Source organism: Erigeron canadensis, chromosome 2 (genome assembly GCF_010389155.1).
Source record: "Erigeron canadensis isolate Cc75 chromosome 2, C_canadensis_v1, whole genome shotgun sequence".
NCBI classification, from domain to species: domain Eukaryota; kingdom Viridiplantae; phylum Streptophyta; class Magnoliopsida; order Asterales; family Asteraceae; genus Erigeron; species Erigeron canadensis.
Genome location: NC_057762.1, coordinates 46410638 through 46430239, shown reverse-complemented (window position 1 = coordinate 46430239; position 19602 = coordinate 46410638). Strand labels below are relative to the sequence as shown.

Below are 19602 nucleotides of genomic sequence, written 5' to 3'. Positions count from 1 at the left end.
ATAATTGGATTCCTTATAGTTGGGGACACTTTTTTTCTCTGCTCGAACTAGACACTTGATTTCTCAGGGCCGCCACTGCTACTTGCAGTCACGTTTCGGAGCTTTTAGTTTGGATGAAACTTTTAATTTTTAATATTACACAAATACCTTTTATATTATGTTCTTGAGTTTTTTTAAAAAAGAAAAGAAAAAAAAAATCCAATGACTTTAAAATAGGCAGGGTTCTTGAGTTTTTCTAAAGATAGAAAGGAAATGAACTGATATGATTTGAAATGAATTTTTAGTTGTTTTTGTTTAAAAAATTTTCCAACTATTATTTGGAGGATTTGAAATGATCTCATCTTTTCTATTATCATCATATATTCATATCATTTCTTTTATTTTCTTTAACTCAAGAACATAGTGTTAGAAGTTACAGTTACAATTACCATACCAAACAAATCTAGAAAATAAAAACTCTAACTAACAGATTTACTTAAAGCTACAACTACAAATTACAGCTACAACTACAACTATCTTTGAAAAACATATCCATCATATGAGTATTAATTGAAAATAATAAAAAGCTTACGGAAAAGTCATGGGAGATTGCAATATGATTTTTGGTGTCTATTTTTAATTTTTCATCATAGCACAAAAATTAATCATTTAATTAATTAATTTCAAACAAACCGGAGATTTGATTGAGGGAACATAGAAGAAGCCAAAATGTTGGGCACCATTTGACTGCGTCAACAACCACGTAATGTCTTTTGTGAAGTCTATACTACATATTTTATTGAGTTTTGTTAAATACAGTAATTTATATTATTATAATGTAAACAAATCTCGTTTCAAATTTTAACATTAAACTTAAATTTCAATATTGATTTTAAGTTTCAATAATTTATCAAAACCACACTTCATCAATAATCTACGATACTTGTCGCCACCAACATCAATCACCGTCACCACAACTCGTCGTCGCCGCCACCACCACTGCCACTACCTCCGTGCGCCACCACAACTCGTCATCATCACCACCGTCACCGTTGCACTGCCGAATCGTGCATGCATAACTTTAATAGAATATAGTTAAAATGTATAAAATATCATAAAACTCAATAAATAAGTTTTTGATATAGAAGCTATAGCTTATTTATTCACGTTAACTATAATTCCTAGGGGTATATTTAACATTTTTTTAGTTATTTACAAAGAAAAGAATCTTTGAAGTTTTTGAGTTCTTTTGCCAACATAGTTTTAATAAGGGACATAACCAAACTTTTTGTTAGAGGGAGCAAATTTAAAAACCGTACGTCATATTATCACAACTGTCTTTCAGAATATACAATTTTTTTAAAAATTCGTAGCTCGTCTCGAGAAAAAAAAAATGGACTTTAAAATTATTGTTTCCGCAAAGACAATTTTACTTTAAATACTAATGTATACTCTAAGTTACATTAACTTTTTACAAATGTAGCATGCATACATACATACATACATACATACATACATACATACATACATACATACATACATACATACATACATACATACATACATACATACATACATACATACATACATACAGAGAGAACAATGTATATGTGGCTGTCACATTAAGCTTAAGTGTATAATAGCTCACATACTAATTTTTTAATATTTTTTATATAATATATAAATAATTGACATCTTATGATTTTTATGGATTAAAAAAATTAAGATATAATATGTGATGGTTTTACACCCAAGCTTATAGTGTATGTATATACACATAATACTTATTACTTTAAATAAAAAAAAAGAAAAAGAAAAATTACATTAAAATTTGAATCTAATGAAATGTGTATCGCTAGTAAAGTTTTGATTGAATTTCTATATTATACGACTCACAATTATTATACATATTGTAAGGGTAGCTTTCCGGTGAGAACACGTTTAGAATAAGAACCGTAAGAACAAATTATAGCCTTTGGATGAAAAAACTTAAAGGCCAAGATGATTAATGACATATTTGAAATTATTAATTCAATTAGTGGTAAAAATGGGATTTTACATGTATATTAAAGGATAAATGGGTAATTAAATTAAGCAATAAAAAAATAGCAATTAAAATTCTCCACATGTTGCAGGAGTTAAACACAAAAGACAGTTACCAAGTAGTTTTTTCAAAAGTCAAAACTACGTACCAAGCATTTTGAAGATTTCTCCAATTACAATGAGGTAAGTTAACTTTATATTTGTAAATTAACTAATCTTAAATATTATTGACGTATGATTCTCAATATATATAATTGGGAAGCAAACAATAAGTAAAGGAATGAAAGATTTGGATACTAATAATTACTTGGATGCATTAAAAATAAACATGACTTGGATGCGTAAAAAATCATAAAAAATGACTTGATGCATAAAAATTAATCTAACTTAAAAAATGTATTGGATGCATAAAATTTATGCAATATAATTTGGATGCATAAAAACTAATTTAACTTTGAAAAATGACTTGGATGCATAAAAATTAATTTTACTTCGATGCATAAAAATTGATATTACTTGCATGCAAAAAAATTAATTTAATTTGTATGCATAAAAATAACTTCAATGCTTACTTGGATGCATAAAAACTAATATGATTTAGATCCATTAAAAATAAATAAAGGAGAATTTTAAATAAATAAAAATATATTGTTGAGTCATAAAAAATCAAATTACGTGTGGTGGTGGGTTTGATGCCATGAATATTGATTAATATAATATGAAAATGGATACATGTACAATTATGCAATGGAAATTGTAAAGTAAAAACTAAAAACAGTTATTGTTTACGTACGTGTATAGAGAAAAAAAAAACAATTTATCAAGTTTACCCTTTTTAATAAGTGATGATGTGGGTGTTTCTTATTGGTTCTCACATGGTGTGTATTTTTAATCTGTTCTTATTAGATGATTAGTGATTAGTGTGTGCAACGTAACTCGTGCCCGTTTTTCCTAATTTACGCGAAACTAATATGTCGAACCAATATGGCCCAATGGGCCTCACTAGAACGCAGTCAATTTACGCAAAACTAATGGTTTTATATTTTAAGTTTTCCTTTTTATATCGGATCATTATGTAGCAAACGGCTTGGTGCTTGTTTGATACGTAGTGGTAAAAGACAAGTCTAAACAAAGGGTAAATTAGTAAATAATTGCTTCAGTCTTCCCAAACCGTGAAGCCAGTAGAACCACCACCGCAACAACCACTTTCACCATCAACATCCTCGAATTCTAAACACTCTCAATCCTAAACAAAAACCATTTCACTTCATCGCCCTCTCCCTCATCTAAATCCAAAGTTCCAAACACTCTGAATCTTAGATAATATATTCATAAAAATATTACTTCATACCAAAATTAGGGTGGGGTAGTTGCCCTCACTGTCCCATGCTAAATCCGTCCCTGGTTTTAATGGTTATTATTGTTACGTAGTAACCTTGATGTTTAGTTAATACAAACTACGGAGTACCATTTATTCCTTAATTGGGGTTTGCTAAATACAGCCCAGGTGCATAAATTATTTGTACAATTCAGAGGGTGGACTTTTAATATGGAAAATACAAATTTTTTTATGCACGTTAAATACATGCCTTAGGGCTGCATTTAACATTCCCCTTTAATGATATTATAATTATATTAAAAAGTTAAAGTAAGTATAGTTAAATAAACATGATGAGAATAATAGATCCAATTCTACTTCTATTTGCATCATGATATATTTAAAGAGATGTTACAACCATTATGTGTAATATGTCTAACCATGTTACATATGTTTAGACTTACATACAAGTGTCACATCTAAGTAAATGTTTTTGTTTTCAAAGCACAATTATCTTCATATATACACTAACACTATACTTACACGATACGATGGTATTCGTGATGGAGACGATATGGTGGGGGACAACTGTTGGCGGTAAAGACGACGTCGAGTGGTGTTAACAATTGATGTAAAAGTAATTGATATAAAGGGTTGAAGTATTTTAAAAGATAAAGACTTGATAAAACTTTAAAGGAATTTTAGACATTTTCCTATGTAACTTTCAAGATTAGGGCTATTTTTTTTTATGATAGTATATATCTATAATACCTTATAAAACAAACTCAACCCCCCTCCTTACTTAATTAAGATTTTAAAATACCTGAATTACCCCCACAAATTCAACATTTTTCTCATTCATCCATTGAATGTACCTAAAATACCCCTAACAATTTCAACTTATACAAATATACGGTCAAACTCTAATGTAATTATCAATCTCATCTATATTATATTGTAACGCAAATCTCATTTTGTTGATATTTAAGTTTTAATATTCCACAATTCATCAAAATCACATCAAATCAATAATTTACACTAATTGTCACCACCACCAATCGCCGTCGTCACCGCCATCGTCGATGCTACCGCCGCACGTCAACATTCTTTAATGCCATTGTCGCCACCATTACACCACCACCTCCGCTACCAACACAAGCCACCACCACCACCACCTGTCTCCGCCATTACCGCGGTGGGTACCCTTTTAGTAATATATATATATATATATATATAATCCCTTATAAAGCATATTGACTTCTCATATTTTAGGACATTCAACACTTTTTATACCTAAAACACCTTTATTTCTTAATCCTCATTCCCCTATACACCTAATCCATTTTTTTATACTATTTAATAAATAAAACAACACTCTCTTTAAAAGTTATGAAATAATTATCTAAAATACCATTAATGACTAAATTACAATATCAGTCATTTATCCAAAATATATCTTTATTAACCTTTTACATCAATAATTTACACCATTCGACGCAGTCTCCACCAACAACAGTCGCCCACCACTGCACCGTTGCCACCACAACCACCGTCGCATTGCGCGTGTACGTGCTAGTATATATGTATATATATATATATATATATATAGGGTAAAGTTATTTTGAGAACCCTTTTTTTTGGAGAACCTTTGAGAACTTTTCAAATCAAGCCCAACCGATAATTATTCTTTACATGAAAATTGTTTTTTGATTGTTTCTGAATAACTTATGTGTATATTTGAAGTTTATAATTGTGTGAAGCATGGATTATCATTCGTTATACAATTATGTGGAGATTTGGATTCTTGATCACATGTGCACGAATATTGCTATGATCACATTTATGCAAGTCGATCACATGTAATCATAGCAATATTCGTGCACATGTGATCAAGAATCTAAAACTCCACATAATTGTATAACGGATGATAATCCATGCCGCCACACAATTATAACCTTCAAAATCACACATAAGTTATTCAAAAAACAATAAAAAACAATTTTCATGTAAAGAATAATCATCAGTTGGGCTTGATTTGAAAAGTTCTCAAAGGTTCTCGCAAAAAAAAGTTTCTCAAAATAACTTTTTAATATATATATATATATATATAATATATTTAAAATTCTGCTTACTATAAGCGGATGTTTAAGCTTTGTTTGAAATTATTTACTAAAGTGCTTAGTCACTTACGATCTTTTGTGAAAAAGAGGTTCCCGATCATTTATTTATGATTATTTAGAAAATAATATCAACCGCCTTTTATAAACCACCATAACACTGATATAACAAAAAGATTAAAGAGAAAAATAACCAAACAGGTATATCCGTTTATAACTTGAAATGCCAAATTGGTTTCTAAACATTGATCTATAAATAGACCATTTCTCTGGAAACATATATGCTTATCTGCTAAGAAATAATATTTAAAGTAGTTACAATCACTCGGTCATAACAGCCCACTTGAAAGTTGACTGAAACAAAAATAACTTTGTGAGTTGTGAATAAAGATTGTTTTTCTTTGCAATATCTGTTCATTATATATAAAAAAATTTCCTTTCAAAAAGAACATTTCATTCAACTCGTTGAATTGAAGTGAAAGTTAATTTTCGTCATTCAATGAAATGTTTTTACTATATACTTATCTAGTTATCTTTGCACAAAAATAAAACTGTAGTAAGTCTAAGTCTGATGTCTAACACTAAAATAGGATTGACATATTATTGAAATGACATGTGACGTAATTATTTATCGACACATGTCCTTTTAATTTATTTATTTTATTAAATTAGCTTTTTTAGTTGTATACAAATTCAATTTTCTTATTAGACTTAGAATTAAACTGCAACTCTTGCCTTATAGATACAAAATACATTATAACCTTATTTAAATCATCGAATTCTTATTAATAAAATTGTTATATATTTATTTTTTCAACTCCTACTACTTATATTACTTATAATAAGTTATTAACAATAATACTTCAAAATTTTGAGTTTACGATCCGAAATCACAAGGCTATTTGCCGTCATCCACAATGCTTACAAGTTCTGATTTTGATGTTTGTAAAAATTTAAGGTAAATCCAACACTTTAACTAAACATATATTATATTTATCATTACTGTTCATTATAATTTATCTTTGATCATTAGTTTACTTTAACCAAAATTTATTTTAAACTCATGAATCATGTATGTGACATATTCAAATTTCTTTATGATACAATTTATATAGCTACCGTACATCATACGGGTATTAGGACTATTAATATATTTAATATAATACTTCCCTTCAAACATCAATGTATGACGCGGAGTGTAACATGATGAAGCGATCAAATTCTTTGAGAAAGACTTGTATTATTCATAGGTCCACTCACAAAATTGATAAATATAAACATAACAATTTATAACGCGCTTTATAGAAGCAACTAAAATCCAAATCCTTGTTATAGCCAATATTATATTCCCTTCGAAATCAAGACTGCTTTCGTTACAAATATACAATAACTTGTTTTACCTTTTAGATATTCGAAGTAGAATGCCAGAAAGAAAAAAACAAACGGACCACAAAGGTTGGCCCACTAGACCCCTTTCTAGTCAAAGCCCATTAAATTGGCAATTACATGTATACTCTATGAGTCTATGGTCTATGCCTCTATGGATAAACGCATAAAATCGAAACGACCTTCAATCAAATAACCTCATCTAATTTATCATTAGTTAACATCAGTTCTTAATTCTTTTCTTAGAATTTCGAATTTTGAAAGAGGGTACGAATGTATGATAATATAAACGATCACGCCATTCATGTAATCCAAATATATTGTTATTTAATAGTGATAAATTTATAACACTTTTTATATATCTATAACAATTACAGTTTTAGATAGTTGTACATTATACATTAATATACATGTATTTGTTGTAAATTGATAAAAACTGTTAGTAAATTTATCACCACTCATGTCCCATAAATGAGAGTTGATTTATATTAGTGATAATTTTGATAGGTCCTTTCCATGAATGACGATATGACCAAAATTCGTTTATATATCTATAAACTTTTATAGAGGGTATTGGTTTTAAGAAATTAAACAACTTTTTCATTCCCATAATACCTCTCTTATTTCTATTGTTTTTTACACCTCCTCAAGTATATACCGAAAGTACCCTTATCAAAAATTTAAACCCACAAAACACACAACATCCTTCTCCTTTGCATTCTTCGATCACCACCATCGCCTTCATTTTATATTGTCCTCATCTTCTAGCCGCTACAACGCGCGGGTACTATGCTCGTAATACATTTAAGTTTTTAACCCTATATATAATCTAATAGCATTTATGTGCGTAATGCAGCACAGTAAGTTTTTTTTATTGGTAGTGTCAAAATTTTTTAAAAATAGATCGCACAAGTAATTTAATAGCGTGAAAGATACAAAATAGTCAATTTGGTATAATATAAGTATCTTATTATCAACCAATACGGGCCCATTTCAATTGTTATGCTTTCTTAAATTACATACCTTTCAATATGTGAACACAAGATCTCACATACGCATGTTACAGTATATAGAAATTTATCAAAGGCACTGGAGATGTATAGAAATTTATCAAAGGCACTGGAGAAACAATATATTTTGATCCATTTATATTAAGGATGATGCTTTAGCAGACATAAAATCTATGCACTATATATGCTCTCTTAGTATCAAAATGGTTCATGAGATCAGAGGGTTTTCACCCCTTACCCCCGGATATCTTATTATCGCTTTATCATAATTACGAAACTGGTTAGATTTATGTAGTAAAAAAAATAAATTTAAGATGTGTTTGGTAGAGATAAATAAACATAGAGAAATGGAAATTAATTATCTTGTTTGGTAGTTCAAAGGAAATTGCTATTATCACGTGCAAGTCACACAAATATTATTTCAATATCTCAATTAATTTCATTTATCTGTTTTAGATCATTTCCAAGAATTTCAATAGATGTTAGATGCTTTGTCCAATGTGACTCTCAGACACTTGTTGATGCTACATTACTAATTCAAAGCCTCTTTGCTTTATTTTGAAGATACTACCAAATTGGACCGAACCCCAAAATTCTTTTTATCAAATTTAATTTTTAGGGTTTGACAACACAAACCAAGTATCACAAGGATGATAGTCTAGTTCTTCCTATGTAGTCATGTGTTCAAATTTTGACACATGCAGATGTGGTGAGGGGATCTTAGCAATGTTATACTCATCTACACATGGGAGAGCAAACCTTTAAGGGCATTGCCAAGATTCGAACTCGGCGTGTGCGTATCAACGTTAGGGATGTTAGCCATTTATCCGCTCTGTCTTTAAAAAAAAAAAACAAGGATGGAATTATTTAATTGATATATGCCTCAAGTAACGTTGGCATTTAACAAATGACTATATGATTGCATGTACTAGCTAGGATTGCAAACAGCTTATTAAGTTATTTAAGCTCAACCTTCTTTCCGCTCAAACTTTATCGAAAACTCAAGTTAGCGAATCGTTCATGCTCGAATCATTCTCCGTTTGTGCCCATGCATACATTATGAAAACTTGTCGAGTTTTCGATTTAGGTAGCCTGATTTAATCAACTTTATTGGAAATTGATTGTGGAATTTGGGATAGGAAAAGGTTTGAAGAGACTCAACTTTTTTCTTCCACGAGGACAATGACTTATGTTATATCGCCCCGTTAACCCGCCAAAAGTTACCAAATTAATTTGATTAAACGTACGTCTTTTGCTATATACTCGTAAAAAAATAACGGTCCCGTTAACGGTTGCTTTTATTTTCATGTAAAATACTTGAATATTACTCAATACATTATTAGTATTGTCATAAAAAAATTCATTGCAAATACAAAATAAAAATTATAATCAGTTCTCTATGTAAAATAAACAAATAAAAATGTTTAAATCAGCATGTTCGCACATCAAAACTCTGTCTAAAGAACAGATCATTAGTCTACCTTAAAACATTCATACATTAGATTTAGTACTATAATTACGCTGTTTATTTTAATTGGTTATTAATTAACACTGCAAAATGGTGAAAACTGAATAATACAAAACTAGACAAGAGGAAAACACGTTGTACTATTATTAGAATAATAATACCATATTTTTTCAACATATATATAGCTAGTTTAATTTATATAAAAATGCTTGAAAAAGTTTAAATCATACCTTGAAAAAGTTTAAATATACAAAGCTTATCTAGCAGATAGCAACTTCTAATAGTAGTTAATGGATAGAAAAGAATAAATTTAAGATTACACCTTGTTGATATTAGGATTTTATATTTTGAAAAGGAGGCAAGGTGAAGATAGAACAGGATTTAAAAAAAAAGGAGTTACAACAACTAGACCTAAACAACCATTTCACAAAATCTATGACTAGGAGAATATAAATGAATGAAATTTTTTTCTGGCGTAATTATATGGAAAAAAAACAAGTCACTAACTCGGATTTATATATGCTTCCTAATTAACCGAAGTATCCACAAATTTACAAGCTGGACTTAAGTAATTGTTGTTATTCATTGGGTCTACCTTAAACAAAGTTATAGTAGTAGTTAACAAATAGACTACATCTAAAAACAAAAGGGCCGGGATTCAATTTGAAATTGGTCTCGGGCTAGATCAAATAGAGCAATATATAGACAATGCTTCATGAGTATGCATGCCTAGCTAGTATGAGTTTATAGCAATGTGTCATCCAAAAACAGGATTTTGATGATTGTTTGATCTAATTTTATATAATAGTAGTAAATTAATAGAGATTATTATTCTAGAAACTAGTATTACAAAGGCAATTTCTTGGCTTTGTGAGCCCACTTTTTATACTTTTAAAACTCTCAAATACATACAATGGACTTTATGTACAAATGTAACTTCAAAAGAATTTATCTTCAAACAAACCTTTATGGTTTTGTCTATAAACCAAAATCACGAATAGAACAAAATAAGGTGCATATATTTTCAATATTAGACGTGTCAACGGGACCCATATCCAATAAGGTGCATTGACCATGACATTTTACAAGAGTTCTTGTATTTTAATAGCTCTTGTACAGGTTGTCAAAGTCAAGTGAGAACCCACCCACTAATTTATCTGCAAACAATACTCGTACTTAGAATCTTAAAGCATTTATTAATCTAATATATATATTTTTTTAACTATAAACATATCTCTTCTAGACAACTAAATCAAAGAAATAATGTTTAATTAATGATTTTGGATTCAATTCTTAATTAATTTATATATTGATCAAACTCTAGCAGGCCTTTAAACTTTGTTTAAACAAGTGTAAAGCTATAATCAAACCTTAGAACTCCAATAAAAAAAGGAAAAAAGATGATGGCTGAGGGTTTGGCAGAAAAAAATTATATATTGCTACTGATATAACTTAATGATTATTATAACCATATATTTTTTTTTTGCAAAGGAAAAGAGTACCCAACTTCATTTCTCTATCATTCTAGACCCAATAGTATCACTTTGAGATTAAAAGAAGTCTTAAAACTAAAGAATTTATATTCAAGCGGTACGTGTGTCAGCTCATCAACTAATATATCGTAGGTTCAATTCACGTATTGGAAAACTGTGTGAATTAATTTGAAGTGTTGATATTGCTTATTTTTTCTTATATATATATAACAAAGCGTTTTAATTGCTAAGTTAAGGTAAATAAAATAGTTGTACATTTATTATAAAATTAAAGAAATGCGTTTTTTATATGAAATATACAATGTTTTTTATTCGTGTAGCCCTTGAAGGTGTATTTGATATTTTCTTTTAAAAAAAAAGTGTTTTAAGCCCAAAGCAACGTGGTCATAAAAGCTAGCATATATAAAGGAGTTGTATATGAATCTAGATTTTCCAATCTAAACACTATATAAAAAAAGATGGCCATATTATTTTCATTTGTGTGTGTATCCATATAAATATACAATCAAACCAGGTGTTAGAAATAAGCCTACAAAGATAATAAGTGGTTAGTTAGCCTTTAGACTTTTTGGTGCTTAGAATCTTCCAAACCAAAACCTTGCCACCAACTTCTATCCTCCTCTTTGTTTTTCAAATCATTTGGTTGGTTCACCCCTAAACTTGACCAGATTAATCCCTCATATGAACTGGTTCATACCTACTTATACTCATAATCAACACCAACATTGCCAACACATTCATTCATATCTTTCTGTAAATGGCTCCAAGAAAAGCCAACGCATGGAGAACAATTTTATTTGGGTGTTTCACAAACAAGGCCCCAACTTTTGATCCTCAGACTCTTGTTTCTAAATCTGGTTTGTCACAGAGGTTATCAATATCTGATGTTGATTCATCCTTATCGCAAATAAACGCTCTTTCAAATTCTATTGTTGGGTGGGACCTTCATGAATTCACTTTGGATCAACTTACTAGGATCACACATGACTTTGCCTCTAGCAATTTCCTAGGAGAAGGCGGGTTCGGTCCGGTTCATAAAGGGTTCATAGATGATAAGATGAGGCCAGGGTTAGAGGCTCAACCAGTTGCAGTCAAGCTTTTGGATTTGGATGGTAGTCAAGGTCACAATGAATGGCTGGTATGGTATCCTTACATATCATTATCCGTTCTACAACTCATTTATATAATAATAATATAATGTTTTCTGATTATATGCTGTTATTATTATTATAGGCTGAAGTGACCTTTTTGGGGCAATTGAGGCATCCTCACCTTGTGAAGTTGATTGGTTATTGTTGTGAAGACAGAAACAGGCTTCTTGTTTATGAATACATGGCAAGGGGCAATTTGGAGAGTCAACTATTTAGAAGTAACCCCTTTTTCTTATATTCCTGTTTATATAGCATTGTTGGTAGACTATAAACTTAACCAAGCTAGCTTTTCCAATTTTCTAAATTCAGGGTATTCAATATCTTTGCCATGGCTAACCAGAATCAAAATAGCCCTTGGTGCTGCAAAAGGACTAGCCTTTCTTCATGGGGAGGAAAAGCCCGTGATTTATCGCGACTTCAAAACTTCAAATATACTATTGGCATCGGTAATTCTCTTTGTTCATCGACCTTTTTTATATTTCTTGTGTATATATTAAGAAGCTTTACTAAATATTATGCTCTATGAACAGGATTATACGGCTAAACTATCGGATTTTGGTTTAGCAAAAGATGGTCCAGAAGGAGACGAGACACATGTCAGTACACGTGTAATGGGAACGCATGGATATGCTGCCCCAGAGTACATCATGACGGGTCATTTAACAACCATGAGTGATGTCTATAGTTTTGGGGTGGTTTTACTAGAGTTACTGACAGGAAGAAGATCCATGGACAAAAAACGCCCAAGCAGAGAGCAATGTCTAGTGGAGTGGGCTAGACCACTTTTGAAAGATCCAAACAACCTTGACCGGATTATGGACCCTAAACTAGACGGTCAGTATCCAATTTTAGGGGCTACAAGAGCAGCGACTTTGGCTAGCCGCTGCCTGAGCCACCACCCAAAATGCAGACCCCCGATGAACGAAGTGGTCAAGATTTTGGAACATATACTAGAACTAGATGATTTCCCAGTTGGTTCCTTCGTGTATATTGCTCCTAAAGAAGGGGAAAAGGTAAATGTAAAAAGTGAAGAAACGATTGATCGTAAAGAGAAACAAAAAGATAATAGTGATATGAGTAGTGGCGATGATGTAGTGGTGGAGGTGGTGGTTGAAAAGAAAGAAAACAGCCAAAATAGCCGCCCGCGAGAACTTGAAAGGAAAGGTCACAGGCACAAACATAGGATTAGATCGATGAGGTCTCGAGCTGTATATTCAGATACAGCTCTGTATAAAAACTTCAAGAAGGGTACCAATTCTCCACTGTTGCCCCAACCCAAACAAAAAGGGGATGTGAATTTGTTCAAATGTTGATTTTACTTGGGGTAATTTTTTAAGATTTAGTTTGTTTTTATACCTTCTGAAAAGAAGTAAAGAGAGTTTTTTTAGTTTGTATTTGGTACCTAGATCTACTGGTATATGTATCAATTCATCTTCGAAGGAAGATTAATAATAATTATCAAACAATATATGTGCCAAGACCATACTATGTCTTTCTTACATTTTAAAGATAACAAGGAAATACAACTAACCAAACACTGCAAGTCTCGCACTTCTTTTATAAACATTTTGGAAATTTTGTGTGTTGTATTTACATACAGTGTCTTTTAGCATGAAGCGAATAAATATTACAGTTCTACCTTAGTGTCTACTTAATATCAATTTCTTTTTCCGCCTTCTAATGAAATGAACAGTCAGTATAAGACTCGTCTTTCCCAGATAACTGAAGGGGGGAAATCTCATCCAATGACCCGCATAGCAAGGCCATTACAAACCAAACTTTTGTTGAAGTTAACTGGCTTATTTCTTTCCTTCCAAGTATGTGTTTCCACGATGGTTTTATTTTTCTTGACTTGACTTTTTGTAATGGTATTGGCAATTAAAATCATGAATCATAAGAGAAGACCTTTTACAATAAAAACTAAAACTTGGAAGGAAGTACTTTGAAATTTAAGATTAAATGCTTTCATACAACTAGTCTTTTCCAAGGGAATTGGACCAATTTGAAACGAACTTTCACAGCAATTGCTACACCGGAGAAAAATTAATTTAAAACTTTAATAAGATTGCTCTTCAAATTTGAACTGTAACTTATTTGATATTAAATGGAAAGACTGGGCCTAACATCCAAATATTAGTTTTCAGAATGAGTCATCCTAATTGAATACTTCACCCAGTGAAAACTGGAGTTCAATTTTAAACAGATTTAAGGACAATTTTCACGGGAATGCCACTTATAAAAACTAAATTATTTATCAAATTTTAAAACCGAAGTAACGAAATAACATTAAACTTATCCTAATATTGTATACCAGAAAACTTAATAAAACTGGTGGTGGGTAGAATTTTAGACATTGGGATCACAGCATTGAATTCTTTTAGTGATTAAACTAACATACTAAGTCAAATTATGATTAAATTGCATAATCTATTGTACTTAAGTCTTAATATTACCCTGCCCTAGGATTTAAGTGGCTTATGAAACAAGCCTAGACCAATTAATGTGTATAAGACTATAAGTTGGAAGACAAAGTCAACATTCAAAGGTCACCTGAGGAAATGGGCTTAAAGTTTTGGAAAGTTGCCTTAAAATAATAAGGTGAATTAAGAAAACTAAGAAACATTCCTACTATTGACAAAAAAAAGAAAAGAAAAACAAGTAGTAAATAGATAATAAAAAGAGCCACTGACTGCTAGGTTTACATCATTATACATGCAGTTTTAATAGGATTAAACTATTGTTAGAAGAATAATACAAGTAAAATGTCATAGTCATGTTACAGAAAAAGACAGACATCAAGCAGAGCTTAATAACTGTTTAATCTTAGTAAGATAGCCTAGTAATGTGCATGCAGACACCTAAATGAACCCATAAGATAATCACAGCTCACCAACTCAATTTGAATACGCTGATCAGGCTTAGTTTAATAGCGACAGACAAACTGCCTACTTTCTAGAACTTCAATGACACTTGGGGAAAAACTATAAAGATTAGAAAACAAGTCATGTCAGTTTAGGTAATACTATTAGCTAACCAAAGTTCTAACCTGCTCCATAAGATTCCATTTATCACGAGGCTGCTAAGTATAAGTGCATATCAATCACTCTAAAGCAGCCTCATTTATTCGATTTTCCACCCCTGACTTTCCATTATCCCATATTCTACGCTTATTAGCTAATACATCTAAAAGTAAGGGAGATTTAAGGACAAGTAATAGATAATGCTTTATAAATCATAAAGCAATAGATTAACAAGCAAAATAAATTACAAGACGATGACTCTATATAGTCACTTATCCAATATTGACTTATTTTTCAGAACCCGGGCACATGATCTTTATTGGACAGCACATAATCCAATGGACTACATCTTCACAATGAACCACAGCCACAGAGCTCCTTAGTCTTAAAACTTAAGTAAGGGTTGGAGATCCGCATACAGTGGATTCTCGGGCCAACTTACCGCTCAAAAAAGAAAACACTAAAGGTTGGAGTTTTTAATTGTAGTGTGCTAAAAATGGTAGCATTAGCAAGAGTCGTGTCAAATTATTTAAGCCTTTCATACAACCTTAATGCCTAGCAGATTAAGAATGGTTTGGTATCACTATTTGGTGATGGCCTTTAACTAACTTTAACCTGGCAGCAAGGGGGCTGGCATTGAAGACTTACGAGGGAGTTTGTGTTAGCTTATTTTGTTAAGCTTATCAAGTCTACTAAGCAAATATAGAAAAGCTCCACATCTTTGGTTTTCTAAAAAATCAGCTTTTTAAGGCTAATAAGCTGATAAGCTGTTTGAATGAAAAGCAAGCTTATTAGGTTTCTTAATAAGCTAATAAGTCCCCTTAATAAGCTAAAGTCATAATACAACCCCCAAGTAAAATGTGCAAAAAAAGGTCTCAGCCTCTCAGGTATGTACAGTATTCCTTGGTTATAACCATAATTTCTATGAGGTGTGAAAGAAAGAAAACTCTTTATTGTTGGAGTCATCAGAGCTCAGGTTTTGTGCTACTTATTTGAAGGACAATAACTAATTAACTATGACCACTAAGGCACTAACTTAGATTCCATAACCAGGAACCCGCATCGCTACTTCGCTAGGCCAGACTTGACTTTGCAAATTATGTTCACAAACAGTTCATGCATTCTGTCTTTCCATATAGATTTCGTAAATCATCATATAAGTATAAAATATTCTGACAATACAAGTGGTAAAATTTCAGTAACTTCACGCCAACATTCCAGAAAGCAGCTGCACGTACCTTGGAACATGAGAACGACAACTTCACAATGAAACACTTTAGTTAGTTCATCCATTGGATACAGAAACAGTGGTATCGAGAATACAACTCTTAGCTAGTATTATTAGGGAGCCACACACCACCCAACAGCTTTGTTAACTTGTTATGTTAAAGACAAAAGCAGTTACGATTTGCTACTACCCATTGGTCCATTCCTGGGGCAGTCCCGTTCTTATCCAGCTCATGGCAGATACTGTTTTCAATTGCTATCCGTGTACTTGGCGTCAACACTTTTGAAGCACTGTAGCTAGTTTTATTGAATGGTCAGTGAGGGAAAGATCAGTCACAGTTCATTTTTGTGTTCTTTCCTTCTAGATCTCCTTGTTTGAGTTCTCTTCCTGAACCCATTGTTACTTCGATCTTGAAGCCAGTCCTCATGGAACATATCATCATAGGGAGCAAGACATCCGTCAATAAATGGTTCCCCTGTTGAACACAAATCTTTTTTAAAACAAGATGTATATATAGTAGTAACATGTATCGTTGTGTCTCCTAAAGGAACAAAGCGGAATGATGATAAATGGACATATTACCCGATGTCAAGAAATATTAACACGTAAAATATAACGTTGTATCTGTTTCTAAATTGCCCATGACTAGTTAATCATGCTTTCTGAATCAAACAATCCCAGGAGCACCTAAGAATTTGAAATCCTGATGGAACACAAAAAGTATACAGTACCTCCATAATCATTTTTGCCAAGACGGATATGAGAATCTGGTAAAACCCATTTGACATTCGGCATAGCTGCAAACAAATTACATAATCAAGGGGGGCTTAGGTTATTTGTGTTAGACTTTATGGAGCTTATCTTGCAATTACAAGTGCCCAATAAGCCAAAAACAATCCCCCTCCCTAATACTAAAAGATAGTAGCGTAAGGAGTATTACATTTGATAGTGTGAATCACATTTTGATGGAGATTGCAACCAAAAGCGTAGTAATACTTTGTAGAAACCGAATACATTGATTTCTTCGCTTCTTCTTCACTGTTCAAAATTGATAACGGCGGTACTAGGGTGTATAAATATATATAGTTTAAACAAATCAACTAGAAGTAATAATGACTCAATATAGGGTAGTAGAACCTGCCGCCGAAAGCGGAAGCAAGGGTTTGAATATAACGTTGAACAATTTGAAGTCGGGTCGGGTAACCAGTGGGAGGATCCATGACCACAAGCCAGTGATTGTAATCACAGCCGTCGATAGGTGCCGGTGCTGATTCTATGGGAGGAGGGCAGGCTGTTGACCAACATTGCCGTATGGATGTCAGACAACGAGAAACTGCGACTCGTTGGGCGATGATGGCCCCTTGCACTTTCAACGCAAACATGCCTTACCTGCGATTAACTGTTACGAGTATCTTTCAAAAAACAGCCCAAAAAAAAAATTAAAAAACAACAAAACAAAACATGAAACGAGGTTTATAGTTACGCATCGGAAGTATTCTCAGAATATTTGTAACGGATCATGGTTAATATCTCGTTATCTAGGGTACCTGTAAGACTTCACCATTACGGTGAGGTTTTCCTAATGTCGCATACCAACCGAATGTTTGGAAAAAAAAAAAAAAGAACAGAAAAAAGGTACTTCTCCTTATTGCTCAATGGTTGAGCATCAGTTTTTCATGCCGGGCGTCTTGAATTCGAGACATGCGAAGGACATTTCAAAATTTCATAAATAAAGTTATCCAGTGAAGCAAGTTTGTCCTGCAGAGGGACAAGGTTTTATTCCAATTAAATGTCGTGTCTTCGAGCGGTTTATTTCAGGGTTTCTCCTCCTACTAGGTATTCAGGGTGAGAAGGTTTCTCTAGCGCGGTCTCGATTAAGACAACGCAAGCTAGATATTCTGTTACAAGCAAATGATCCTCAAATATAAAAAAAAATAACTGAAAAAAGATATTAGTTCTCATCAAATGTAAATGGAAAAAAAAACCTCAAAATTACAAAATTATATAATTAAAAGTGAATAACTTATGGTATGTTTAATTTTCAAATTTCAATTATTGGATATACTGTCATACCGTGTATATATATTACAATTACATACACTGTCACGTCCAATATCACGTTGTCCATTTCTAAGTTTTTGATTGATCAGATATATATCTAATAAACGAGATTTGAAATTTTTTACCTACAATAAACATAATAGTTTATTACACCATATAAACATTTTGATTTATTTTATATTGAGATCCTACTCTTATAATTTTAACAATGTGATTAAATGTGGGAATAAAAATGTTAAAAACCATATAGCTAAAGTTAGATCGTTCATCCGTTTTTTTATCCATCCAACAATTCATGATCTTTTACCAGCTTTTAACATTTCTTTTTTTCTTTGATTAAATAACTTAAGTTTTATTTGAAAAACAAAATACAATAAATAGTTAAAACTAAATCAATTAGTTATTAAAGAGAGTTGGGCTGTCATATCTCGATGATGGCCGAAACCACAAATCCAAGAGTTTAAGCCCATAAAGACTTTTGAGTTGTAAACCCATCTTAATTTTTTTTCCTTTTAAATTTATGGATGATCTCGGTCGAATTCCAAACATCCTTTTCTCTCCTGTAATCGCCAATACTAAAGTTATCCGTGTAATTAGGGTATTATACATGAACAGTACATGTTTGTATTATATGACATTAATCGTACCTATACGAATATATTTACCCGAGATATACCCAAAATAACCAACTTCGCACATGTACGACATATGACTCAACTTAACGATCCATTTGTCTCCATTAGGGTTAGGTATTGTTGTCAAAAATGTTTATGTTTTATATTTTAACGACGTCTGGTTACCCGTTTTATCTGGTGTACATAGAAATATATATACAAATCACAATTAAATAAATCTAGATATAATTTTACCCGATACAAATTTGATTTATTGTCATCTCTTGGTACATTACAAACCATATCTTGGTAGTTGGTATACAAAATTACCCAAGGAAAAGCTTTGAAGTCGCTTGTGCATTTCAAAGTTTCTAAAAAAGCGTTATGGTATCACATCGGTATTTATGACTACATGGATCGGGCTCGTAGGCGTACGATGCTCTCTTATTTTCTAAAGTCTATACTTTTAGACGTTATGATATTGGGCTGGGCTTTGCTATGTAAGTCCACTAGTTATATCCATGATGAGGATAATAGTTAATTGATTATTAGAGCGTATGTAGTGGTATCCGGGTGGACGGCGTGGACACCCAACCACCTTGGTGTTGTGGGGTGGATCATTACTAGAATGGTGTGGTTGGAGTGTGGAAGACCCGACGTTGATGTATCCACCTTGGAGGAACTTTGGGGTGGTGGTGTTCTTGGAATAATTAA

At 31.9% G+C, this 19602-nt stretch overlaps 2 protein-coding genes across 2 annotated transcripts; one reads left to right on the top strand and one right to left on the bottom strand.

Moving 5' to 3' along the window:
• Positions 1 to 11265: 11265 nt before the first annotated feature.
• Positions 11266 to 13431, top strand: LOC122588759 (serine/threonine-protein kinase RIPK-like). The gene is made up of 4 exons (XM_043760950.1): positions 11266 to 11952; positions 12048 to 12183; positions 12275 to 12411; positions 12496 to 13431. The coding sequence occupies exons 1-4, from the start codon at positions 11572 to 11574 to the stop codon at positions 13276 to 13278; spliced, it is 1437 nt and encodes a 478-aa protein (XP_043616885.1). The 5' UTR covers positions 11266 to 11571; the 3' UTR covers positions 13279 to 13431.
• Positions 13432 to 16113: 2682 nt separating this feature from the next.
• Positions 16114 to 17631, bottom strand: LOC122589684 (multiple organellar RNA editing factor 7, mitochondrial). The gene is made up of 4 exons (XM_043762008.1): positions 17351 to 17631; positions 17154 to 17251; positions 16945 to 17010; positions 16114 to 16688 (listed from the first exon to the last, which is right to left on the bottom strand). Exons 1-4 carry the CDS (start codon positions 17593 to 17595, stop codon positions 16546 to 16548), a joined length of 552 nt encoding a protein of 183 aa, XP_043617943.1. The 5' UTR covers positions 17596 to 17631; the 3' UTR covers positions 16114 to 16545.
• Between the last annotated feature and the right edge of the window lie 1971 nt (positions 17632 to 19602).

What these genes read in the sequence shown, in the direction of transcription:
- LOC122588759 (XM_043760950.1), top strand. Translation starts at nt 11,572, where the DNA reads ATGGCTCCAAGAAAAGCCAACGCATGGAGAACAATTTTATTTGGGTGT. An exon ending in GGAGAGTCAACTATTTAGAA is followed by an intron (nt 12,184 to 12,274) that starts GTAACCCCTTTT and finishes TTCTAAATTCAG; the next exon opens with GGTATTCAATATCTTTGCCA. An exon ending in CAAATATACTATTGGCATCG is followed by an intron (nt 12,412 to 12,495) that starts GTAATTCTCTTT and finishes CTCTATGAACAG; the next exon opens with GATTATACGGCTAAACTATC.
- LOC122589684 (XM_043762008.1), bottom strand. Translation starts at nt 17,595, where the DNA reads ATGTTTGCGTTGAAAGTGCAAGGGGCCATCATCGCCCAACGAGTCGCA. An exon ending in GCTTCCGCTTTCGGCGGCAG is followed by an intron (nt 17,252 to 17,350) that starts GTTCTACTACCC and finishes AATTTTGAACAG; the next exon opens with TGAAGAAGAAGCGAAGAAAT. An exon ending in TGGCAAAAATGATTATGGAG is followed by an intron (nt 16,689 to 16,944) that starts GTACTGTATACT and finishes TGTGTTCAACAG; the next exon opens with GGGAACCATTTATTGACGGA.